The sequence below is a fragment of the Chelonoidis abingdonii genome, chromosome 1 (assembly GCF_003597395.2).
Source record: "Chelonoidis abingdonii isolate Lonesome George chromosome 1, CheloAbing_2.0, whole genome shotgun sequence".
In the NCBI taxonomy this organism is placed as follows: Eukaryota; Metazoa; Chordata; order Testudines; family Testudinidae; genus Chelonoidis; species Chelonoidis abingdonii.
This window is the reverse complement of record NC_133769.1, coordinates 159,105,619-159,132,337: the sequence shown is the minus strand read 5'-3', so window position 1 is coordinate 159,132,337 and position 26,719 is coordinate 159,105,619. Positions and strand designations below refer to the sequence as shown.

At 45.6% G+C, this 26,719-nt stretch overlaps 1 protein-coding gene across 8 annotated transcripts in view; it reads right to left on the bottom strand.

Moving 5' to 3' along the window:
• The window catches only part of B4GALT4 (beta-1,4-galactosyltransferase 4), a 53,323-nt gene that overhangs the window by 26,469 nt on the left and 135 nt on the right, over positions 1–26,719 (bottom strand). Inside the window, exons 1-5 of one of the 8 annotated variants that reach the window (XM_075072059.1) lie at positions 26,381–26,513; positions 24,088–24,229; positions 12,820–13,041; positions 4,994–5,474; positions 2,885–3,117 (exon numbers count right to left, since the gene is read on the bottom strand). In XM_075072059.1, the coding sequence (XP_074928160.1) occupies positions 2,885–3,117; positions 4,994–5,264 (504 nt within the window). In that variant the 5' untranslated portion in view covers positions 5,265–5,474; positions 12,820–13,041; positions 24,088–24,229; positions 26,381–26,513. Of the gene's footprint in view, positions 1–2,884; positions 3,118–4,993; positions 5,486–12,819; positions 13,042–23,343; positions 23,469–24,083; positions 24,302–26,380; positions 26,514–26,719 lie in introns of those variants that run through there. The other 7 variants (XM_075072057.1, XM_075072068.1, XM_075072064.1 and 4 more) reach the window with 7 other exon arrangements.

Below are 26,719 nucleotides of genomic sequence, written 5' to 3'. Positions count from 1 at the left end.
AGTTGGGGAGGCCAGAGAGGGGGGTCCCCCCAAGGAATTTGGGGAACCCAGGCTGATAGTAGCCTCAATATTATCTGGTGGCAGCGAAATAAGATCAAAGCTGGGTATAAGCTTGGGGGAGATTCACAGTAAACACTCAGATGTTGAACTCTAAGTCCAGATCTGAGACAGACGTTTACCACAACACCCACATAGGATTCAGTTGTGACAGAGAATGAGCTGCAATGTATTAATCTATGAATACTGATGTGCCATAATGATATGAATAGTTAAGTGATCTGATCAGGGAGGTACATTTATTGTGTAACTATGGTGAGTTAATAGAATTTCCTGTAAGACTACTGATCTAACTTAAGAAAGATCTGAAGAGACAACAAACAGGAAAACAACGCAATAAACCTAGGTAAGCAGCCTCAAGCCACACTTGGAAGACAATGGGACAAGCTGTTAAGCTTCTAGGATCCTGTCTCCAAGCTGAAGTGTCAGAGTTGTTTTGCCAAAGCTGGAAGCCTGGAGATCAAAACACTAAAGAGTTTAAAAGCCCTTCTCAGAGGAATGAGAGGGGGTCCTTTCAGGATCCATCCAGGGAGACAGAGAAATGCTCTGTGAAGGAGTCTGAAGAAGTTGGCACTTCTCACATCCAGGGAATGGTAAACCTAGGGGAAAAGCAGGCATGCATATACATTGAGTATGGCCTTTCACTTACATATTAGGTCAAATTCAGCCTAGGCTGGTAGTTACAAAGAATCTAACATCTGAAGGCTGTTTGGAGTCACTGATCAGGTTATCCCAATCCAGTTCCTACACGCAGAGAGCCATGTCACAATTACCATTGGCTCTAATTGACCCTCTTGTTGCCAGTTTCAGCCTAAACCCAAGGACTGCATAACCCATGGAGATTAAACTTCCCTTTCTCGCCCTATAAGCAGGCTTAAGGCATACTGGTGGAAGAATAAATTACAGAAAACAGCTCAGCACCTACTTTGTGGACAAAGGAAACATTTGTTCTGCAGGGCTTTCACCACTACCCTTAAAAAAAATACATATTTTAAAAATAATGTAAAGGTGACCTGCAGAGGGAAAAGGATTGGGTTGGTGCCCTTTTCATGATCAGTGGAGAAGACTTAAAAGGCCCTTTCCTTCTCTTTCTCTCTCCCCCAAAATCACCTAAGAGGCAGTCCCTGCATATTTAGTATTAAAAAGTCAGGTGTGGTCCACCTTGCTTCTTCTGGAACACAGTGTGGACAACTAGCAAGGTTATGACCTCACAGTTAATAAGAGCAAGCAACAGCGGATTCTCAAAATCCCTTCTCTGTGTTTACACGTTCTGATTTTGTGTGTGCCTATCCATCACCACCCCCAAACAATAAAGGACTATGGGAGAGTCCCAGTCCACATCGGAGTTTTCAAAATAGAGACCCTCCGGCAAAACAGGGAAACCAAGACCTGGCACTGTTGATAGACTAGACAGACGGAGCCTTGGGGCCTTCTTTAATATGTCCTTAAGTAGTTTAGGAAGGACATCCCCGTCTTCAGCCAACCTATACAACTCTGATTCAGAGCAACGAACAAACAAACAAGACAGGATATTCCAAGTGAAAGCAGATCCTGTCAATCACTGCTGCTCCTGTTCCTAGATGATTTAGAACTAGAAATAGGCCTTCATTCAGAATTTTCTGCTTCTTCTTGGTTTATGACACAATTGTGAGGTTATTTAATCAGGACAGGGTGGGGAGTTTTGCATTAATTTATTTGTTTTCTGCTATCTGAATAGTGAATCAAAGTAGAGCAGACATGTGAATGGAAGATTAAAAACAGAAAGTCCTGAGAGTGGGTTACGAGAAAAGCATTCGCTGGTTTCCACTCCCAGAGCAGGCTGCTGTTTCAAGCTCACCCTGACCACAGCACCAGTGCTGGGCATGACAGAAACCCAAGCAAGGGATAAAATGCTCTACGAAATTAGCAATTAAGTTAGCAGAGAGTCACTGAATGTGAGCAGGCAGATCACAGAATCTCAGAGGTACCAGACATACTGTCAGGACTTCACACTCCATTCATCTTTGCTACTCAAAGGGTACCTGTATGCCAAAGAGCTCTTATTTCGTGTTCTGTTCTAGACAACAGGGATTTGTACACAAGTACTATGATGTGAATAACGATTGTCACTATCAATACACTATCTGAAGGCGTGGAAGAGATCCATGAACCAAGATCCTCCATCTGAACACCCCCAAAATTTTGGGCCTGAGAACATTTCATCCTGGTTGTGTAAGTTTAACGTGCTGGGTAAGTTAATTTGATCAGTAACGAACATTATTAGGACGGTCAGGTCATCTCAAGCCCTAGCTCGGGAATGGAAACTAAGCGACAATACATTTAATAGTTTATTCAGGCTGGCAAAGGCTTTCTGTGTATGATTTTAAAAGCTCTAGCTACATCAAGGACGTTTTCTAAAAATATTCCTATCTTTAACAATAGTCCAGATTTCCCAGTGTGAACCCCAATGCAGAAGGACTGCCAAAGCCATGTTAGCACTATAACAATTCGACTTGTTCTGAGCAGGCTGATGGCACCGTGCACAAAGCACAAGAGGCAGCTACCAACCAGTCTGTTTTGAAGCTTGCAACATTGTTAACATAGACAGAACTGAATTGGTGTTAGCGAAGGTGGGACATTTTTAAAGAGCTTCTCTAATTCAGACAGGATCTCTGAGCAAAAGGAATGCCGTTGTTCTCTAGCCAATAAAGGAGACACCCAGCCCTAAGACACCATCAGAAAGCCAGGAGGAATATCTACAGGGCAGAAGAGTTTGGGATGCACAGGCGTTAATCAATCTCCCATCCCTCCCAGGCAGGTCGTTCTCTTGCCTTCATTGTTGCCTCACCTGGTGGATGACATAGATACCATAGTCCAGTTGCTGTCTCTGTAGGAATGGGTGGAGGTGCTCCAGCAGGTATAACAGGTGCTTCTCTCGATTGCGGTGTGGGATCAGGATGGCCACTCGTTGCAGTGCTGAGCACTCAGCAGGGCGATGCCGGCCTTTTGCAACCTGAGGGTTCTCCTTCTGTACCTCTTCCAATGTGAGAGATGCTTTGAACTTGAGCCTGCTGGGGCCCTCTGTAGGAGAAGCACAGGAAGCATTCTTAATTCATTTCAGGTTTCGGGCTAGCTCAGTGCCTCCAGGGGAGTGGCTCTGCACTCCAGCATTTATAGATTCCAAGACCAGAAGGGGCCATTCTGATCATCTAGTCTGACCTTCTTTGTAACACAGTCCATACAACAGTATGAGAAGCCTGGGTTCAATCCCAAATTCTGATTTATCTTGCTTCTCAGATCAAACGGAATGAAGAGTGCTGTAAAGGCAATACATGAGTCCTGGAGGGAATGGGTACTTGGAGTTGCTTAGCATTTATTCATTGAAGAAGCAATGCCAATGATACATAAAAAGAGTCCCACTCAACCAGAAAGATAGTCATGGTTTCAACATGGGCTTCAAGGAGAGGAGGGGGAGGAACAAGAGTGGAGAGAAATGTGAGAATAGGCTTTAACCATGGCCATGGAAGAATGTAAACATTTTAGGGTCAGGAAATGACTCAATCCAATATTCCCATGGCCAGATGAGACCTTTTCAATGGCTGCTGTGCTGATCTTTAATCATGGCCTCTGCTGATACAGAGAAAACTCACTTGAGGGAGAAGAAATCACACAACTGCGACTAAAGATGGTTGCAAAGTTCTCACTGAAAAAAATTCCCACCAGAAAATAAATGTTTTAAAACTATTTATTTTTTTTTGCAGGAAGAAATGTCAGTATCGCTCAACCAGCTTGCATGAGTGTGGGCATACAAAGAGGACAACGTGATCCAGAAGCTTTGTGCTGCTAACATAGAAATCACCCCCTGGCAGTAAAGCTGAAAAAGGTAGCATGGGCCAATATGGCGAACGTCAAGGTTCCATGGAGCTACAGTACTAATAAAAATGGCCAGTCTAAGAAAACAACAAGGAGTCTAAGGAAGCCTCTTGAAGATGTCCATCTGACCCCTAGCCAGGAGGACAGCATTAATCCCCAGAACAGTCACACAGTCTTTGTCAAAGGAAGGTGCACTTATGAAATTGCACTTCATTTCCCACCAGGGTTTTCACATCTGCTATGGAGATGGAAAGGGGAAGGAAGTGTATGGGTTGTGAGGAGGATGGAAATCTCTTACCACAAAAGCAGGATTCAGCATAAAATAAAGAGGGGGTGGAAAAGAAGAGTGAAACAGTGGAATCCGCAAGCAAGTCAGGTAGGGGCAGAGACCCATTTCTTAGTAAATTATTATTCTGGAGTTCAGCACATTGCAATATGCATTTGAGAAAATGGGCTGTATTCAAGTACTGCAGATTTAACAGATTAAGCAGTGAAAAGCACAGTATGGGACCTGCAGTGAGCCCAGTAACCAAGTACTTGCAGTTGCCAATGGAGCACAGTATCCAGATATCAGGCTGCTACAGCTGTTTTTGATGGGTTTTCCTTCCCCTGCCCCTTCTGTCCCCACTGTCTAATTGGCTGCCAAAGCCAGTAAGTACAGATGGGCCAGACTAGTCTCACAGGCAAGCTCATTCCGTCTCCTTCCAGTGTTGGCATGGTGGGATTTTGCTATCCTTTCAGAATGAAGACACTTATATAGGGAACGCATGAGCTGCCAGAGTTAGTTTAATTCACTTTAGCCAAAGCACCATCACTGGGCAGGGAATAGCATGGACCCAACAACCTCTCCCCATAATGCATTAAACAGTCCTACACATCTCTTTATACTTCTTAAGTATTCCTAGGGTGAAGGGATATCTAACTGTTAAGAGGATGCTGTTTATCTGATATGCAACAGTCACTAGCTGTGAGTTTGGTTCACAGGAAAAGCACCTGGGTGAGAGGTGGCCAGAGGGGAACCAAGGAATCAGTAGCACAAAAGCAGATTTCATTCATTAAAGATACTGAAGACTGAGCCACTTACGCAGGTAGGGAGAGAGAGCAGGGCAGTGACTCATGGTGGACTTCACTGTGTGAACTTCCACAGTTGTCATGGCCTTCTTTTTCTGATTTTCCTTCTCCAGCATGGTTGCCTTCCTGAAATTCTCCACCAAGCTCTTTGCTTTGGGAGTCTCCTGCACAGTGTCCACAAGGTAACTGGAGGTGGCCCATGCCACCACCATCATGCACAAGATGAAAAGCAGCAGCAGCCTGAATTTGTAGGAGAGGTGAAGGTTGACAGAGCTCAAGCCCATGGCCCTCTCTCGTTTGCAAGCCACTCCCTCAGCAATGTTCCTGTTGCAGCCCTTTCACTATACACTTCAGAAGGGTGAAAATAAAGGACCCAGAAGGAATGTCACAATAAGGCAGGAAGCTGGGAGATATCAAAGGCTGCTGAGCCTCCTGTTGCTTTGGAATTCATGGAGTTCTGGTACAGTGATTGTTGGAAGGCAAACATCACATGACTCACCCTAGACTAAAACAGAGAGAAGAGGTTATTTATATTCCCCCAGCTGCACTGCAACACACTCCCCCCGCCCACCCCATTGAATTCACTAGAAGAACATGGGGCACAAGGGGTGCTAACAGAGAAGCGGAAGCCGAAGCGGAGAGCCAAAGCAGCACTATAAAAAGTTGGTAGGGCATGAGACAGTAAGTCGAGAAACCTGGGTTTTGTTTCCATCTCTCCCACTGACCTGCTGTGTGATATTGGGCAAATCTCTTCCACTCTTTGGGCCTCTGTTTCCCCTCCCACCCTCTCTCTCTGTCTGGTCCAATTTAGATTATTAGCTGCAGCAGGAACTGTCTCTTACTATGTGTGTGTACAGTGCCCAGCACAATGGGGCCCTGATTTTGAGTCTCTAGGACTATTTCAGTACAAATAATTAACACCAACTGGAAAGCAGGAAGCTCTGCCTGGCCTGCCTCTAGCCACACTCCTGAAAAAAAGTGAGGCATAACTGAAATTACCTCTCAGGAATGAAACTTGCTTTGCTTTAAAGTTTAAGGAGAGATGTTCTCAGGAATGCACCCCAGGAGTGAGCCACACAATGCTTGCTTAGTGTCAGAAATCCTTCCTTCCCCAGCCACTCACCATTACCACCTTGTGACCCCTACCCTCCACTTTCTTCTCATCTGCTCTCAGAATGTTGAAGAACTAGCTGGGAGGAGGCAAGTTTTCCTGTTTTTTCTGAGTGGGAGTTTCATTTTCAAGTGAAATTTTTCCCGATGATACTGGCAGACCAGATGCCAGCTCATGCCAAGGCCCCAGGCCTCACTGAACATTTACAGATGCATAACTGGAAACCAGTCTTGTTTACTTGTGTGTTAGCATCATCAAAACAGATAATAGGTGTTAAGTTGATAAGAACATGCTTAGTGTTTAGACTTGATAAAATGCTTGTAGGATGTTACATGTATTACTCTCATTTATAATCTCTCTATAGCCCATGGTACAAAATTATATTGAGTGTTTGCATTGTAAACCTCTGTAACTGTGTTACACAACAAAGGGGAAAAGAAGCACTTATAAAAGTAAAGTGCTTGTCCTGCATACAAGAATAGCCCATTGAAACCATTGACCTATTTTGTAGCATCAAAGGACAAAGTCTCTTTTGATTGCATTCCATACTCCCTCCAGGAAGGAGAGACCTATGCATAAACTTATTGCATCAGTTTTGGACTCTGGAGAGAAAGAGATAAAAATCCCTATCAAGGAGAAACTGAATCTCTCTTATGCTATGTGGACTTGGAGGAGCAAGGATTTCTAAACATAACCTTAGAGATCCCCATGATGCTTGGGATGGTTTAGCCCGGGGGGGGGGAGGTGGAGGAGACAGTTTGAATTGACAGATCGCTACACAGAATTATAGAATATTAGGATTGGAAGAGACCTCAGGAGGTCATCTAGTCCAATACCCAAAGTAGGACGAGCACCAACTAAATCATCCCAGCCAGGACTTTGTCATGCTGGGCCTTAAAAACCTCTAAGGATGGAGATTCCACCACCTCCCTAGGTAACCCATTCCAGTGCTTCATCACCCTCCTACTGAAACAGCGTTTCCTATTATCCAACCTAGACCTCTACCACTGCAACTTGAGACCATTGCTTCTTGTTCTGTCATCTGCCACTACTGAGAACAGCCTAGCTCCATCCTCTTTGGAACCCGCCTTCAGGTAGTTGAAGGCTGCTAACAAATCCCCCCTCACTCTTCTCTTCTGCAGACTAAACAAGCCCAGTTCCCTCAACATCTCGTAAGTCATGTGCCCCAGCCCCCTAATCATTTTTGTTGCCCTCAGCTGGACCTTCTCCAATTTGTCCACATCTCTTCTGTAGTGGAGGGCCCAAAACTGGACGCAATACTCCAGATGTGACCTCACTAGTGCCGAATAGAGGGGAATAATCATTTCCCTCGATCTGCTGGCAGTGCTCCTACTAATACAGCCCAATATGCCGTTGGTCTTCTTGGCAACAAGGACACACTGCTGACTCATATCCAGTTTCTCGTCCACTGTAATCCCCGGGTTCTTTTCTGCAGAATGCTGCACAGCCAGTCGGTCCCCAGTCTCTGCCGGTGCATGGGATTCTTCCGTCCTAAGTGCACGACTCTGCACTTGTCCTTTTTGAACTTCATCAGATTTCTTTTGGCCCAATCCTCCAATTTGTCTAGGTCACTCTGGACTCTATCACTCTAAGGATTTAGGCTGCAATTCATTTGTGTTATATGCTTGCTTGCTTGTACCTGTAAATAACTCATTTCTTTTTTCTAGTTAATAAACCTTTAGTTAGTTTATTACAGAATTGGCTACAGGCATCTTTTGTGACATATCTATTTGAGCTGGGGTAAGTGACTAGTCTCTTGGGATTGAAAGCAACCTATTTTGTGATTTTTGGTGTAGTGACCATTTATCACTAAGTCCAGCTTGTCTAAGTGACAAGATAGACTGGAGAGCTTAAAGGAACTGTCTGTGACTCCATGATAAGACTGTTACAGTGATCCAGAACTTTACATTTGTTTCTGGGTTGTATAATTAGATTTCACCAACATACCACCAGTCTGGGGTGTCTGTCTTGTTTTTGACAGTCTGCTCTGAGGTAAGCACTCATGCTCATGAGCCACTCCAGACAGCATGATAGATCCAACCTTTTATTTCTTCCCCCAACCACCTCACAGGTTGCATGTCCAGAAGACACTCCCTCTCACTGACCCATGATCACATAGCTATGATGTTAATTTTTCATGATACAGACCACACAAGGAAGAGAGAAATTAGACTGTAACTGTGGTATGTAGCCTATGACTTAAATCAGCTTCTGTACCAGATGACTGGAGAACAGCTAATGTGATGACAATTTTTTTAAAATGCTCCAGAAACAATCCCAGTTACAGGGTGGTAAACCTAACTTCAGTACCAGGCAAATTGTTGGAACTATAGTAAAGAACAGAATTATCAGACACACAGATGAACACAATTTGTTGGGGAAGAGTCAGCATGGCTTTTGTAAATGGAAATCATGCCTCTCCAATCTATTAGAATTCTTTGAGGGGGCCAACAAACATGTGGACCAGGGTGATCCAGTGGATATAGTGTACTTAGAATTTCAGAAAGCCTTTGACAAAGTCCCTCGACAAGGGCGTTTAAACAAAGCTGTCATGGGATAAGAGGAAAGGTTCTCTCATGGACTAGTAACTGGTTAAAAAATAGGAAACAAAGGATAGGAATAAGTGGTTCATTTTTACAACGGAGAGAGGTAAACAATGGTGTCCCCAGGGATCCGTATTGGGACCAGCTCTGTTAAACATATTCATAAATGATCTGGTAAAAGGGGTAAACAGTGAGGTGGCAAAGTTTGGAGAATATACAAAATTACTCAAGATAGTTAAGTCCAAAGTTGGGATGTAAATAGGGTTTAAAAATAGTAACCATTTAACCTATTAAAATCCTATTGGTTAAACGGTTAACTGTTAAGGAGTTCTGACAGCCCCGCCGGGCACGGGGTCCCGGCAGCCTGCAGAGTTTAATTGTTAACCAAAACTCCTAAGACTACTCCTGAGGGCATTCTGCGCTAAAAATTAAAAATTCTGCACACAATATTTTAAAATTCTGCAAAATTCTGCAAGTTTTATTTGTTAATAAATAAATGCAGAGTCTCCAGGATGGCAGTGGGGAGCACAGGCCACTGGCTGCACGAAGGTGGAAGATCACCCTGCCCAGGGCCGTCGCTAGCTGTTAGGGGGCCCTACATGGGCGGGGCCGGGCCCCAGGCCTCTGCGGAGGGGGAGGGGTTGGCTTGGGGGGCAGGGGAAACCACCCCCCAGCACTCACTGGCAGCGCAGCTGGGGCCAGGTTGCTGCACTCCCGCTGCTGGTGAATGCAGCGGCCCAGCCCTGCTGAACTCTTCATGGGAGTGGGGGGCAGGGCTGGGGCAGGGAAGGGGTGGGGTGGAGCAGGGGCGGGGGTCCTGGGGAAGAGCCAGAGCAGGGGCTGGAGCAGCACGTAGCTGCGCAGGGCACCAGGAAATTTGGTGCCCCAAATTTTCTGGTGCCCTATGCAGCTGCGTGCTTTGCTTATGGGTAAGGACAGCCCTGACCCTGCAGCCTCTACCCCCAGGACACGGACTCAGCGGTGAGGCTGCACTCAACCCTGACACAGCATAAGGCCTGGGCCTGCCCCAGAAACACCCTGGGGCCCTGCCCTTCTGTGCCAGGTGCACCACGTGTGGGGCAGCTAGGCTCAACCAGGTAGGATCCAAGTGTGGAAGGGCTCAGTGTGGGGGGATCCTGGTGTGGGGTGAGAGGATTCTATGTGAGACAATCTGGGTGCAGGAAGCTCTGTGGAGTGTCTCAGTGTGGGGGAATTTGGATGTACAGAGGCTCATTAGGGGGTTCCAGATGCAGGGGCAATGGGACTCTGCAGGGGCTTCCAGATAAAGGTTGTTGGGGCTCAGCGGAGGGGTATGGGTGCAGGGAGTCTCAGCAGAGGTGTGTGGGTGCTGGCAGAATGGGGCTTGGTGGGGGGTCTGGGTGCAGCTAGTTGGCAGTCAGTGGCATAGGGGTCTGGATGTGGCGGCTCAGGGTGGTGCAGAGGGTGGGGCATCAGGGTGGAGGGTTGAGTGCAAGGAGCTCAGTGGGGAGTAGTCTGGGTGCAGGAATGGGGGTCTGGAGAAAGGGGGTCTGGAGAAAGGGGGGCTCCAGATACAGGGGTTGAGGTTCAGTGGGGTGGGGTTCAGGTATGAAGGGCTACGGGGCTTCTGGATGTACCAAGTGAGGCTTGGCAAGGGTGTCTGGGTATGGGAGGTCTGGATGCACAGGGGTTGGGTGGATGGGGGAGCAGCTCTCCATACAGTTACCCCTCCCTCACAGCTGAGGAGTGATGGGGGCAGGAAGCGGGGGAGGATGCTGATCTTCCTGCAGCTGAGGGAGGTTTCTGGAGGTAGATCTGAAACAGCCCCAGCCACTTCTTGCAGGGGAAGAGGAAGTCCCATCCTCTCCTGCCTCCAACCCAGCAGGGAATAGCCGCAGAGAAGGCTCTGGCACCAACTCCCTGTAGTAATGAAGCAGTGGGAAAGGAAAAGGCGAAGGCTGGTGCTAACTGAGAAGAGGGGAGCTGTGAGAGACAAGGCCAATGATACAGGTTGGATCAAACATAGACAGTGTTAAGAACAAGGAAAGTTATTTTGAACTGCTTCACAAAATAACGGGGAAACCAGCAGAGCTGTCTCAGGATGGGGGGCTATGTGGTCACAATCTGTCTCCTCCTCCCACTTCCTCAGCTGGACACTGCTGAATATGAGGGACAAGTCTGTGGCTGGCAAAGTGACCTGGTTTTACCCACCCCTGGCTCCAACTTCTTTGGTCGGAGAAGAGGGCTCTTGCCTTTTCAGGGAATACCTTGGCACCTAGCAGCAGCTTCTCAGAACAACTCTCTCCTGCCCCCCTCACAGAGCTGTGGTATGAGTGAGGTAGAAGCACAGATGAAAGGAGAGGGAGATGCTCTGCATAGCAGTTGCAGGGCAGAAAGCAGGGAGGAGGGAACGGTACTTCCTGCAAAGCCCCAGGGTCCCCATTCCTGCTCCGAGAGGAAACTGGGAAAGGTTAAATGGAGATAAAAGAGGAGAACTTAGGGGCCACAGAAAAGCAGAAAGGACAGTGGGGGGAATACTGCCATTCAGGTTTCAGATTTAGAGAGGGAAAGGCCCTGAGTCTGCATGAACTCAGGGGAGAGGAGAATAGTGCAATGATATTTGACACCTCCCCACTAAATATTTAGTTCCCATCTGCAAAAGCACGGGAGCAGAATCTCCCTTTCAAAAACAAAAACAAGAGTAAAATTAAAGCCTCACCTCTTCTCAGTCCTTCCCCCTTGTCTATCTCTCCTGCCCTTGAGACTGTACTCAGTGATCTCTGTGTTCTTTTGTGGATTACTCTACACTTCACCATTACTGGGACACAGCTGAGTTTGCTTGGGCCTTTCATTTTCACTGTTTCCCCCAAAATTTCAAAAGAAAAAGCACTGGAACATTTGGTAAAATGTGTGACAGTACAAGTCTCTGCAATGACCTCTGAGAACGGGAAGGACCGGTTTGTTTTCTTTTTAGGTTTAGAGAGAAATAAAACCTACACCAAGGAGAACAAATTACATGCAAACAATTCACTGAGTCACTGTTGGTCACTTTCAACTCCACACTAATGCACTAAAAATAGAGTGAATGTGAAAGCCGCCGGATAAGCTGGCTGCCCAAGTATGTGAGAGTGTACTTGGGATGAGTAGCCTCTCCTGCTACTCACACTACAGTGGCTACTCTGCTATTTTTAGTTCAGCCAGATCTAGCAGGGTTATGTCAAACTGGAAGTTACACCTTTCACCAACACTACAGAAGGAAAACAAGAGGTGGCAGCTAAAGGTCAGTATGGGTAATGAGAATACCGGTAAAACACAATGTTTTTCATCACAGGAACTCCAAGTACTTTACAAATTAAATCCCCCAGCACCCTTGTGAGATGATGTCATCATCCCCATTTTGCAGATGGGTAAACAAGAATACAGAGGGAGGAATAATTTACTCAAGGTTCACACAGTCACTTATTAACAGCCACTGCGCTATCCAGCAGAGAGTACTCCCCTCATATTTAAGGCACAAAGTCATAAAAGTAACTATATAATAATGGCATTTCAGCAGATCTCCTTGTGTATACTGCATCTTGCATCTACATACTTTAGTGATGAGCACACAGTTTTACGGCTTTTTACTCCTATGGAGCAAACAAACTATGAGACATTGACTCAGAGTTTATTTCTCTTGCCACTTCCTCAGAGCTAACTAAATTCTGACTGCAGAATCATTGTTACTGGTGATGAGGCACATGCAGAAAAGTGGCCTTGGGGGTGCCAACTCTGAAGCATGGGGACACCACCCACCATGCCAAAAATGCAACCTCTGCGCCACGAGCACTTGCATCCCCCCCCCCCCCCCCCCCCCCCCCCGGTGCGAGTGATGTGCTGCCAACATTCTAACAAAGAATCTCTGAGAAACATTCTACCTCATTAAGGGCTTGTCTACACTGTCACTTTACAGCTTTGCAACTTTCTCGCTCAGGGGTGTGAAAAAACACCCCCCTGAGCTCTGCAAGTGTCAGTGCTGTAAAGTGCCTGTGTAGATAGTGTACCAGCGCTGGGAGCCACGCTTTAACGTTGCTAGCGAAGACGTGCCCTTAGCAACACATGGAACATTCTCTCGGTAAAATCCTCTTCCTCAAAAACATCCATCAGTTCCTCACTCTCTCCCCCTACAAATGAACTCTTCCACACTCACCCAAGGTCTGTGAACTGATTGGTTGGGAACAGGTTCCCTCTGATAGAAAGGCTGAGTGATAATGTGAGGATAGGATCCTTTTAGTTCTTGAGGTAGGTGTGTCTCCCCTAGAAGATTTTAGAAGATTAGTGGGAGAGGAGATTATCTTAGCTGGTGGGGAAGGGAGTTGTGAAGGAAGAACAATGCTCCAGGCTCACTCTCAGTACAAACTTTTCAAACTGTGAGAGAGACAAGACAGGTGAAGTAATATCTTGTATTGGACCAAGCTCTTCAAAATAGAAGTAGTTGATGAGAGGGACATGCATTGGCAGGGAGAGAGGTAGGCTGCAGTGGTTATAGGATTCCTACTCAGCAACTTCTTCCCATCTCTTCCTTATTTGTGACTCCAGCGGGTTGTGCAGAGGGAAGGAGGGCACAAGAACTATGCACAGCATCCCTCATTCACTGTTAAGTGTCATCCATAGTAGACACTTAACTGAACAGGTTGATGCACAAACAATTCAGCATGTCCTCATTAGCCTTGCTGAACTGGCTAACTTTGGGCCAGTGTCCACACTGATTTGCCAAAACCAATTCAGCTACTTGTACATTATCCCCACCATGGAGGGTGTTTCCGGAGCAAAGCTCACAACCCCACACCACAGTTGCAGCCAATAGTTCATTGACTGAGCATCCCCATTTTGTCTCTCTTACCATGAACACACTAGCGGCAGGAGCTCTGAGCCCTTTAAATCCCTGCTGTGGAAGCCGGTGCAGTCGGGCACGGTGTACTGGCTCTTGCCAGACCGGATCGGCTTACTTTCACCTCTGACTGGAATCCATCTTTAACCTGATGTTTTTCCACTGAGAAAGTGGGGGATATATATAAGTGGGTGGAACAGAGAAGGGGAGAGCCATCATGAAGAATCCCCTAGCTACCACCTGAGTTGGAACAAGAGCTGTACCAGGGGAAAGAATTGTGCCCAGGCCTCGGAGGTGTCCAGTCTGAGGGAAAAAACTTACTGAAGCATCTCTGAGGGTGAGATTATCTGTATTCAGTTTGATTAGACATAAATATGCATGTTTTATTTTATTTTGATTGGTGACTTACTTTGTTTCGCCTGTTACTACTTGGAACCACTTAAATCCTACTTTCTGTATTTAATAAAATCACTTTTTACTTATGAATTAACTCAGAGTATGTATTAATACCTGGGGGAGCAAACAACTGTGCATATCTCTCTATCAGTGTTATAGAGGGTGAATGATTTATGAATTTACCCTGCATAAGCTTTATACAGGGTAAAACAGATGTATTTGGGTTTAAACCCCGTTGGGAGTTGGGCATCTGAGTGCTAAAGACAAGCACACTTCTGTGAGCTGTTTTCCAGGTAAATCTGCAGCTTTCAGGCAAGTAATTCAGACCCTGGGTCTTTGCTGGAGCAGACGCGAGTGTCTGGCTCAGCAAGACAGAGTGCTGGAGTCCTGAGCTGGCAGGGAAGGCAGGAGCAGAAGTAGTCTTGGCACATCGGGTGGCAGCTCCCCAGGTGAGGTTCTGTGATCTAACCCATTACAAGGGGGCTTTCCCTTCACTCCCTCCTGATTCTTGTCACGCAGACAGAAAGCAAAAGTCCGGAAGTATGAAGTGCAGGCAATACGATGTTTATTGGGGTTAGTTTCAAGCAAGCATATCCATAGCTCTGACACCACAGAGCCTCTTCCCAGTGTTTTAGTTTCCCCTCCTTAGCAGGCATAATTATACCTGTAATGCACACCTTTGGCCCCACCTCTTATTATCTATGGTCATGTTCCATTTTGGAGGGTCATGAGTCGGGGGGCTTCAGTATGACCCCTTTTATATTCCATGGGAGGGGTAAGGAGTGAGGTTATGCTTCAGTCAGGGACAGGTATTTCTTTGGCCTTTTAGTGTTTTGTACACCTTTCCCCCTCATCCCCCTCGCCCCTCCCAACTGGTTGCTTGACCTTATTTCGGGAGAGGAGTTTGAAGCAGGACTATCCTTCAAGCATATCCTTGTATATTACACTCCCACTTTGCTTAGTAACACTTTAGCTCTTCCCCCCTGCCCTCCAATCTGTTTGAGGGCAGACGTAAAACAGTGTCTTTGTTCACACATATTAATAAGAATATAAAAATGTCAAAAATTAAATGGGCAAACAAGAGCCAAAATTCTATTTCAGGCAAATATACAGGCTTGAATTTCATTAACGCTCCTAACAGTGCACAATTTATGTGGCAATGTCAGAATTACAGAGTCACTTTCTGCTGACAATGAACAAGAAACAGTTTTAAAATAAGGAAGACAGTATTATCCCTAAAGATATGCTGCCTGTCTGTCTCTGCTTCACTGCAGAGCTTCTGCCTAGAACCTCCCCCACCTCTGTACTAGGAGATTTGAAGAAACAGTGCACATAACTTTCATTAGCAGCAACAGTAGCCACTGCACATCTTGTCTGCCACTCATAACACTGAAAATGGTATGAAGATACATAGAGTGCCAATGGCCACTGAGTGAGTAATGAAAGGGCCACAGTTACAGCAGATGGCAAAGTCACTAACATTCCTCCAACACTGGTTTATGAAATAACACCGCTTACGTGCCCTTTGGGATTCTTGTGAGACCCGAGAGTCCAGCCGCTCTAGCACTCCTTTCTTTGGCTCCCAGTCCCACTCTGGCTATGTTCTACTGCAGCTCTGCAGCCATTATGTGCTATGGCTTTGTTTAACTGATGTCCAAGGTTGTGACCCTGCAGGTGGTTCTGTGATGAAGGTGCCATTGCATTGTTTAGAGCATGAAGTATTCCCTGCACCCATATATTCGCAATGTCAGACCTGTTGGCAAGAGCACCTCCCTTCTGCCACAAAATTACCAGACCATCTCCTGAGCCTGTAAATCTTGACACACTCACTGGTTTGGAATAAAATCAGACAGGTGAAATGTTACAGTAATCAAAGACTGGGAACACTTCTCGCTCACTTTATAGTCACCTGAAGCATATGCCAAGTGAACAATATATAAGTAGAGCCATCTTGAGCTTTCTGCTGGGAAACAGTTCAGCAGCTGCCTTTTCTAAGGCTGGGATTCACAGGCTGCCTGCTAGGCGACCACGGAATTCTGGCTCTGAAATTCATTCTAATCAGCTCAGGACTTGATGCACAGTACTGTTTTTGAACAGAGGAAGCACCAGCTTCACAACATTTAAAGAAGACCTGCCAAGGGGGAAACAATTGGGCGTTTTCCTTTTTTGGCATCTTTGTGATGGATAAAGGCAGCCTGAAAAGTGGTGTTTGTTTTTGGTGAGGCAGGGGGGTTGCCTACTTGCTTTTAAATTAGAAAATGTCAAGCCTGTAAGATTCTGAAACCTTTATCTATAGCAGGGGAATTTTTAAAACATTTCCCATCATTATTAATACAAGTTCAGCTTCACTGGTGTTAGCAACAGCTGAAGCACCAAGTGTAAATAGGCTGCCAGCAGCCACTGGTATTTTACATGCTATGTGGATTAGGTCTGTGCTGAGCCTGGTACCTCTTGATCCACCATGCTGCCTCCTTTCCAGCACCTCATGGAGGCTTCGTTAGGTGGCTACCCAACTTGGAGCATGCGAGGTTACTGACATAACCTGTAACCATATAGATCACTGTTATATATTTGCAGCAAATATTGTACAAAGGTTGTCGTGTGAGGTGTCTATGAAAACGTTATGATTTGCTGATTATGATTATGCTATCTGTATGGGTGTATCATTGTTGTAGTTGAAGTTATGAATATTAGCTATGTATCTGAATATCAATGTGTTTTAATTCTAAGCAGCCTCAGTGAAGCATTTGGTCAGCTTCTTAAGAAAGGACTATCCTCAGGAAGTGTCCAATCAAGAAACACTTGGCTGACAATGAACTTTGGGAGATGTTAATCCACATCTGAGCTTTCCTGGGAATGTTCAAACTAACATGTAAACAATGGCACTGGCCTGTAAAGAACTGAGTCATGCATAGACATGGCTTGCCCATGTGACTCCAGGCTTCATCTTGCTGCTGTGATCTTCCACAGGGCAGAGGATATAAGAGGCCCTGAAAACTCCTCCATCTTGTCTTCAATCCTGATTCTGACTTCTGGAGGGACTTTGCTACAAACTGAAGCTCTGAACAAAGGACTGAAAGACCCATTCCAGCTGTGGATGTATTCTAGAGACTTAATTTGAACCTGCAGTTTATTCCAGCACTGAACCAAGAACTTTGCCATTAATTTATGTAATTGATTCCATTTAACCAGTTCTAGCTCTCACCTATATCTTTTTCCTTCTATGAATAAACCTTTAGCTTCTAAAGGATTCGCAACAGTGTGATTTGTGGGTAAGATCTAACTTTTATATTAACCTGGGTCTGGGGCTTGGTCCTTTGGGATCGAGAGAATCATTTTAATTTTACTGCAGTATTCGTTTTCATAACCATTCGTCCCCATAACAAGTGGCACTGGGGTGGTGATACTGCGAAAAAATTGCTTGTGTGACTTATGGTTAGCCAGTGGGGTAAAAGTCTTCTTGGTGTGGCTGGTTTGGTTTGCCTTGGTGTGCAAAGGAACCCCATCCTTGGGCTATAATTGCCCTGCTTTAAGCCATTTCTCCTGAATTGGTACTTTCAGTTGGGTCCCACCAAAGCCAGCATCATTACAGAGCTATTCCTCACATGAGCAACGACAGTGATAAGCAGGTCAACCTTTGGCATGTGGCTGTGATGTGGCTGATCAAGTGGAAATGAATCTTTTCTAGCAGTGGGTCACCCTGACAGCTGGAGGTCTGTTAGCTGATCTGTGGAGCAGAGTGTCAAGTAAGGGAACAGGTGTCCCATGTGATGGGATGGGGCTCAGGGTGTGAGAGGGGCATCAGTCTCTTCCAGTTCCTCTCTTCAGACTCCAGGCTGGAGGTGGGCATCAGTGGCTAGAGGACTCCAAAGCAGTCCAGCAGCAGCTTGGCCCTCACTCCTGTCCTCCTTATGTGCTGCTAAGGTGACTGACCAGGCTAGGGTCACTGCCAGTTTGACTTTTCTGTTAGTCATGATGTTCTTGTGAATTTCCATGGCTGCCAACACTCGGCAATTAGGTTTACAATTGTATTAGTAGCACTAAAGAGTCCTCATGCTTCCACTCTTGGTTTACAGTCCCAACCAACCCCTTCTGACCACTCCCTCTGGGGTTCTCTGGAGATTGCCCAAAATCTCGCCTTGCTCCTTGTTGACGGTATCTCTACGCAAGGGCATTCGTGCATGCATAATGGTGGTCTATCAGTTCTTTGGCTTTCCTTATTACATCCTAAAATGCTGGAAGACTAATATACTTCTCAGTACATTGGTTCAATGAACACCAAAACAAGCTTAATAACGTGGTCTCCATGTGCTTACACTGAGCCACCAGAGGGACCCGAACATTGATATGGAGATTTGTTAATGCCAACACAGTTGCAGTTACCAATACTCAACCCACTCTCTATTTCTCCATTTCTCCCGCTCCTTTGAGTATGAGCTGCAGGCTACTGAAAGAGCACTCAGAGCATATTAGGACAGGTAGTGAAGGCAGAGAGAATGCATGCAGCAACCCCAAGGAGTAGAGAAAACAAATAAGAAGTGAAGAGGCAATAGAATGAGGAGAAGAAGAAGTGGTGAAGGAGCAACAGCTAAAGGAAGGGAAAAGCTCAGTCAGGAAGAGCCCAAAGAGGAGGAGGCAACAGCAGATGAGAAGAAAAAAAAAATCAAGACAAGGAACAAGGATGAAAAGAAGACAAGGAAGAAATGGAAAAAGGTAAGGAAAAATAAGGAGGAAACAAAATCCTGAGATTTTTACTGAATATTTCACTTCAGCTCTGAAAAGTCATTTTCCCACATTTTGCTCAATCTCACCAGCAGACATACCACACCAATAAATTTGAGGAAGGACGGTAACAGGAGGCAAGGGCAAAATATTGTGACTGATATATATAACTTGAGTCAAATCACTGCTCACTCTTGAGTTTGAAACCAAATTAACAGGGTAGCATTTGTTCTTTAATATTGCTTGCTGAAACATCAGTATGTTCCACCCAAATTTCAAGCCCCATTCAGTTGTCATTTAATAAGTTTTGCCTTATCTGATCTTTCTATTCCTCTAGTGTCATTGTCATTTCTACTGTACTACTCACTGAAGTAAAACTTCATATGATGTCCTGACTCCCAGCTGTGGTCACTAAAAATCCCCTTTACATTGAAGAAGGCATTGTTAACCCTGGGATTCTGGTCAAATTTCAGCTCACATATTTACATTTTGCCTACCTAAATTATTCTTCTAGTTTCTAGTAGATACAATATTCGTCTTCACTATCTTTCATAAACCACTGTGTTGCCATGCATCATTAAACAACTGATACATTTCTCCCCAGAGATCGTTTCCCTTAGTTGGTGGGTGAGTTATCATTGTATATAGTATGATTTGCAAAGAGCTCTAGGATACCTTGGGATGTTAAGTTAAATAAAGTAGTTATCTTTATATAGCTTTTAACATACTGGAAATTTACTCTGTTTAAAGACATTTGACCAAGACCAACTTACTACAATCATCTATAGGCTTGGTTTCATTAACAGCAGATTTCACTTCTGAGAATGTATTCCTTTAAGCAAGGTAAAATAGCTACCCACACCTGAAGTGTGCATGTGTCAGTTTCACAGTAATGAGACCTCTGACACCTTCATGGTACCCCCACTCAGGTCTCATGCCTCAAGCTGTCACCTTTCTTGGGGTGGGAACACGCATACCCTCTCCCTCTAGACTGGGGATTTAGGCTTCAATTCATCCTGTAACTCACTGATCACCTTAGCAAGTCTGAGTTTATTTCAGCAATAAAAATAAATAAAAAGGAGGGAGTTTCTGAGTAAATTTGGAGCTCTGATGTACCCTGCTTCTTCCCCACTCGCATTTCAGTCTGATTAACTCAGTCAGGGTAGCATTGGGATATGGAGTCGAACTGAGTTCTTGGGAAGCTGAATGGATGCAAAGAGCTCTCGGAGGGGAACCCCAATATATTTTAATGAAAGACTATGCATGACTCAGTTTCCCTGCTCACCTTATATTGTAGACTAAAAAGACAGAAGGACTGAACCAGCCAAGATAAAAGCGAGAATACCCAAAGAACCATTTACTATAAACAAGATAAGTTAGGAATGTAGACATAAGGTAAAGAGTAGGTCAAGCGTGGACAATGATTGGTTCCTGCAAAGTAACCAGTCCAATCCAAAAATGTGTAATGTGATGTATAGGAAATGTAATGAGATGTGTTATATATAACTTCACAAACAATATATATATAGTTATAGTTATATTATATGTATGTATGTGGCAGGATGGGTGCTGAGGAAAGCATTTGTCAGAACTGATCAGGTATCTGATGGCTGTGGAACTTTATTGAGCTGAGAACAGAACCACATGCAGTGACTGGTGACATAGGGTGGTACTGGAGACACGGCTATAGAAGATCTGAATGAGGAGGGAGATAAATCTGTGGGAAGTTTCCCCTTATCACCATGAAAGTTCTGCTCACTGTGGACATTGGTAAACCCACATGGGTGTACAGCTCAATAAGAAAAACTGGGGGCTGAGGGAACTGTGTATGGCAATGCATACAGTCATGCAGAGGTGTGTGATCAAAATGAAATATGTCTCTGAGATTCAGTACCAAGTATACTATGGCACCAATGGCACTGCCACATCAGACCCATACTCGAAGCCCACAACTGCAAGGGGGCGCACAAATATGTTTGGCACCGGGGCCACACAAGGTTAATCCAGCTCTGGCCAGCTAGCGTACTATTATATAAACTTTACAGCAAGAACTCGTACCTCCAAAGCCCTGCAAATATGGTTCTGCCTGCATCTATGTATTTTAAAACAGGACAATTATTCCTCATAAATATGGGTACCAAGTGTGAAAGTAGAATGAATTATATTGTGAAAATAGAAAGGATTAAAGAAATGCTGTCTGTACCTTTAAGCAAAATTGTTGGAATGCTGCAATCCAGGTGTCAGGAATACAGATATTAACATAGAACAATTGCACCATTTCAGGGCAATTGGTGAAGTATTAGCCTTAGATCGATAAGAGTTAGTAAGGAAGTAGGATATGCATGCTGTGTCCCAGGTGAATTTTACTGTTTTGCTTTCTTCGTCCCCTTTGTCTAATTCCCACTCTTTTATCTGTATAAATAAGACTGTTTGGGTCTTGCATGGCCACTCACATTATCTGGGTGTTATTGGTGGAGCGCTGCACTAATAAAACAGAGTGGTCTGACAAATTGTGAGTCCTGATTCTAACTTTGACACAAGATATAACTGTTGACTTTGCCGTTAGATAAACTCCTTTCACAATAGATAAACCTGAATACTTTGGGCAGAGATAATTGAGAAACATTCACAGACTTCAAATTTTATTTATTTTGTACAATAACTTCACAAACTAGGTAATAAGGAATCACTTCCCCCCGCCGACAACAGTGGTAGAACGTTTACCAGTACACAGCAAAAACATACTGCCGTTTAGGACAGGAAGCAAAGAACACCATCATACCCAACTGAAACTCCATGGAAAAATACAAGGAGGTAAAACATAATTATCCAAATTTGAATTTAGCCAGAACACCAAAGTGAATGGTTTTACCAACAGTGCTATTAGATTTTTGAGAACTATATGTGTCAGATGTCAGACCCTCCTTTACAAGACAGACAAATACCAGGATAGGTATTGCAAACCACATCTCTATATAAAACTGCAAACAATCCTGCCAAACCAAACAAATTAATTTGCCCATCCTCCAGGTACAACACATATCAGTGATATTTGCATACTCACACACTGAGTTAGTGTATCCACAAGGGGCTCTGATACCAGTCAGCTCTGTGTTTTTGGGGAATCAAGGCACAGTGTCTGGCCTCTCTGACCCATGAGGGACGCCCTCCACCCCCGCAGGTTTCTCCCTGAACCAATACCGACCAGAGAAAAGGCTTTCAGAGAGCAGTGAAGGGCGCTGGGAAACACACCTAGATCCATCCTGACAAGAGTGACAAAATTAAGACATCTCCATCTGCATATAGAATAGAGAGCAGAGACAACTACCCTAGCCTCATCTGCATGAAAGATGGGACAGAGATTAGCATACAGAATGAAGAACAGAGAACAGCACTTAACTTTGGGACCAGAAAAGCAGGGAAGCACTGCATCATGGGAATCTCTGCTCCAGAAGTTAACGAACCTACGCCTGCCCACACCAAGCTCTGCAGTTATCAGACCAATTCTAGTAATGAATCCTTGATTGATATCCAAAATATGGAAGCTGCCTAATTGCACTGTGAGCTCCCCGGAAGAAAACATCACCCATAGCCAGAATGATCAGCTCCTACTGTCTAGTCTAAAGAAAACCCTTGAGTCATCAGTTTGCCCATAAACAAATCTAGTGTTCTCCCCTGAATCGTCGTTTCTCTACAAAAACCCCTACCTATGCTTAAGTAAGTGTTCTGATGCTTAGATCCAAACTATGCATCAGTTCCACTGAAACGCCATCTTCTCCAGACTGATCGTGCTGGGGGCTCAGGACCCTGAGCTATCACCATTACCTGGGAACCTCAACCGGTTCAAGCCTCATGGAATGGGTGGAGATCCTCCTCTTTCTCTCTCTCTGTTTTCCTTTCTACCTTAGGTATTAACATTAATGTATGTTATGTTGGGTTAGCCCTCCTTGTGTAGTTATCACTATTATTCAATAAATAGCTTTTATGGTTAAGCTGGTTGCTTCTCTCTCTCTTGCTGAACTTCACTCTTTTGTGTTTTTAGCTCCCCCATTTATTCTACAGCAACGCTTCTTTTACCTAAGCTAAAGATCCCTGCAGCGCCCAAAATACTGTGGGCTTTGCTCATCAAGTAGGTTACTACCAGTACAATTGAGAACGGGGATAGGGACATGCTGAATCTGGGACATATGGTGGGGGGGCAGCTTGAAAGTGCTGCTTGATCCAGCCCATTGGGCCCAGGGACATATAAGGGGTCAGCTTGATAGTGCTGATTGACTCGGTCCGCTCAGACTTGCTCTGTTGTTAGCGTGTGTTCATCCAGATCTGGGACTAGAGGAACCAAGCCCTAAAGAACTTAGGTCCTGCAGGATAGCTCCATTGGGAGAGGACTTGCATAAGGGAGAATTAGAGCTCCATATGAAAACACACGTGACACAAGCAGTACATTCATAGAACTACAGAACCCCCCTAGAAGAGTAACCTGAATAAATGAGCATACCCCAAAGTAACGGGCTGATCTGGTTAACAGCTTCTGCAGAGATAAGATCTCCCCATTTTCCAGCCCAACTAGTTCAGCAAAGCACTGGACAGGGGGAAGAATCCCACACAGCAATCTGGATGGGGAGCAGCAGCAGAGCAACTCAGGGATTTGTACCGTGGCAAATTCTCTGACCCTGATCATTTCTGCATAATCTAGCCCCACCCTTCCAACCACTGCTTACTTCGTGTTTTGCATGACAGCATGCTGACAGCTCCCTGAAAATGGGCTCCATGCTGTACAGGGGATGTCAAATACACCCTGCTCAGCGGAAATACACCAGTTCCACTAAAAGAGGGCCCTGCATACCTGCAAAAGAAGGGATAAAATTCAACCCATACTGAAAAACACATTTGGTCCACGAATGCTGTAGCAGGGACCGAAGTATAGAAGAGTTCTTGGGACAGTGTTTATCAGATCAGAATTCTGCAGTTTACGATTCAACATCTGTACTCAAACTGGATCCCCAAAGTTGAAAGGAGGTTATTGCTGAGGGCAGCACGGACAGACAAAATAACATTCTGGCCCTCAGCTTCCAAGGAGGTGATCTGTTTACCAGCAACTCAGTAGAAATATTGACTTATGGTATCTGCTTATCATACAGGACAGTCACAGCTCCTGAATTCTGAAATGCTTATTCCAGCCCCTTCTCACAGGTTTTTCAGGTCAATACATGTTTTAGGTTTCCATTAAGTTAACTCTAATTTGGGTCACTGCTTTAGGGCACTTCCTTACACACTAAGCTTAATTTCCTCTCCACCTTTTCCAAAAGAAAATCTTTTCAACCAACTTTTCAGTCTTCACCCAGAACGGGAACACTGAATTCAATGGCTATTAAGTTTCCACCACCCCTGCCAAACCAACACTCCCCTCCCCCCAGCTTTATCTTTTCAAACCAAGAGGAAGCAAATACGTTAGATCTACTTACTGCTGCTGCTCTCTTTCCTGTAGAGGAGTCACTCTGTGCAGAGTTATGGAGATTCCTGTGTGAATAGCAGACACTTCTCAGCCATGAAACCCCACACCACAAAGAGACCTTTGTTGCCTCGCACATGCCAGGAAAGAGTCAGCTCAACACTGCAGGGACCATCGGAAAAAAAATTAAGTCAATGTTTTCAGCTTTTTTCCACCCCACAGGCCACTCCCTCGTCCCTTCCTACACGCTCCTCCTCCCTTCCTCACCCTACCCCCCCTTCTGAGTGTGTAGAGAGCTTCTCTCTATTTTCCAGAGCAGACAGCAGTCTATTCCGGAGGCATGCAGAGAGATCCAGGAGGGCAGCTTGCCAAAGACGCTACCACAATACAAATAATGAACAATAATAACAGTAAGAAGTCTGGATTGTGAAGGATTAAGAACCTCGTAAACACAAAGAAGATTTTCACCTGAACCCCCATAGCCTCTGTCCTTATGGAGATTCTTCAAGTAAAGCTTCTATCATCTTTACTTAGGTTAATCTGCCTAGCACCATCTTCCAAACCCTCCTCCGCAGCCACACCCACAGACCTCTTCATCACATTGTCACTATGTCTACACTGGCAAGTTTCTGCACAGTAAAGCAGTTTTCTGCCTGTAACTCTCAAGGTGTACACACCGCCAAGCCACTTAGTGCACAGAAACTGCACAGTTACAGCGCTGTAAAAAAAAACACCCCAACAAGAGGTGTACAGATTTCTGCGCCAGGGCTACAGTGCAAGTGTAGACGCTGTGGTCAATTACAGTGCTGTGACTGGCCTCTGGGATGTTTCCCACAATGTCTGGTCTCAACTCTCTGGTTATCGGTTTGAACTCTACTCCCCTGCCCTCTTGTGACCAACCATCAGTTCCACCCCATACATTCCTTTTACATTTAGAAAGTCTCCTCCCTGTTTGCTCAGTGATGTGTGCAGTGGTCTCAGCACATCTTTCCAGGTGGCCATGCCTGCTCCACGCACCAGGTGATCCCCCGCTTGGAGCAATGCCGAGCCGCTGGACCTCATCAGCATTTGGGGAGAGGAGACTGTACAGTCCCAGCCGTGCTCCAGCCATAGGAATTGTGAGACCTACGGACAGATTTCACAATGCCTGACAGAAAGGGGACATCACCAGGACACATTGCAGTGCAGAGTCAAAGTGAAGGAGCTGCGGAATGCCTACCACAAGGCGCAGGTGGCAAACTGCCGCTCCGGTGCTGCGCACACAAGCTGCCAGTTCTACAAAGAGTTGGATGCAATACTCGGCAGCTCACATGCGAGTCAAAAATGAGCCAGGAGGATGAAATCTTGGACGAGGATGTGGAGGGGGGAGACCCAGAGGCAGAGCATAACTCAGAAGTCAGAGATGCATACAGCCAGCTCTTTTCTATCATGGAGGAGGCTAGCCAGTCACTGCTGGCGGATGTTGGCAAAGTGCAAACAGGAGAGCAGGCCCCCTAGTAAGTGGATTTGATTTTGGGAGTTGCTGAAGCGAGTTGGTCAGGGGAAGGAGGGTTGCAGAAAGCAGGCTTGTCTCCTACCGCATGCCTAGTCTGAGTGGTGGAAGAGGCTACTGATAGACTCCCTCACTTAACGGGAATCTCCCTAAAAGATCTCCAGGAATCTCTTGTGGAGATACGAGGCAGAGCTGCTTTGTTTCTTGCCCCATTAATGGTAACTTTCCCGTGCCACTGTGCCATCACTGTGGGGGGGATCACTCCTGCACACAGGCGAGTCATATGGGGCCAGGGCAGAAGCCACAGGCTTGGAAAAGACCCTCCCTAAGTTATTATTATTATTATTATTATTAATAATAATAATAATATTAACCCTCCCTAAGTTATTAACATCCACTGTGAGAATAATTTTATATATCAAGATTTCCCTTATGTTTAAAAAGGAATAATACTACAGTAAATGAAACAATGAAGTCACACTACTGTGAATCTTTTTGGTAATGGTGGTGGCTAATTTGACTCCTGAACCACTGAGGTTTGAGTATTACTGAGTTATACTATTATTGGGTTTTGCAGGAACTTAGTTTTCACAGAGTCTAAAGTCTGGGCCAAATTTGACTTGACAGCATCCTATAAATACACCCCCCTTCTCTTTTCTGAAGTGAGACTGGCAGTCCCACCCACTTCAACTTGGCTCAGCACACCCCAAACTCCTGATGAGACAGACAGGCAAAGCCACCGCAATTCACAGCTGGGGCTGAGCTCAGACTCTCAGTACACAAACACACACAGCTGGGGCCCCCAGCCCCACACTTCACATCTCCAGAACAGGCGCCTAGATGCATCTCTCCATCTTCGCCAGACGTTCAGAGCGACGCAAAGAGGCTTTGCAGGGAGCCCACAGCTCCCAGCGCAGGCAACCGGCTCGGGGCCGGGAGGGCACGTGTGCGGCGCGCTCGCTAGTCACTGCCACGGGCCAAGCGCTACAGCTTCGGCGGCGGGTACGTGCTTCGCCCGTGTAACGGCGGCGGGGGCGGGGCCGGTGTTCCTGGTGCCCCGCCCCCCGCTCTGCCCTTGGCCCCGTTGTTTCGCTCGCGGGACGGGCTGGGGCTGGCGGTGCCTCGGAGCTGGGCCACGGGGCGGTCCCCCCCC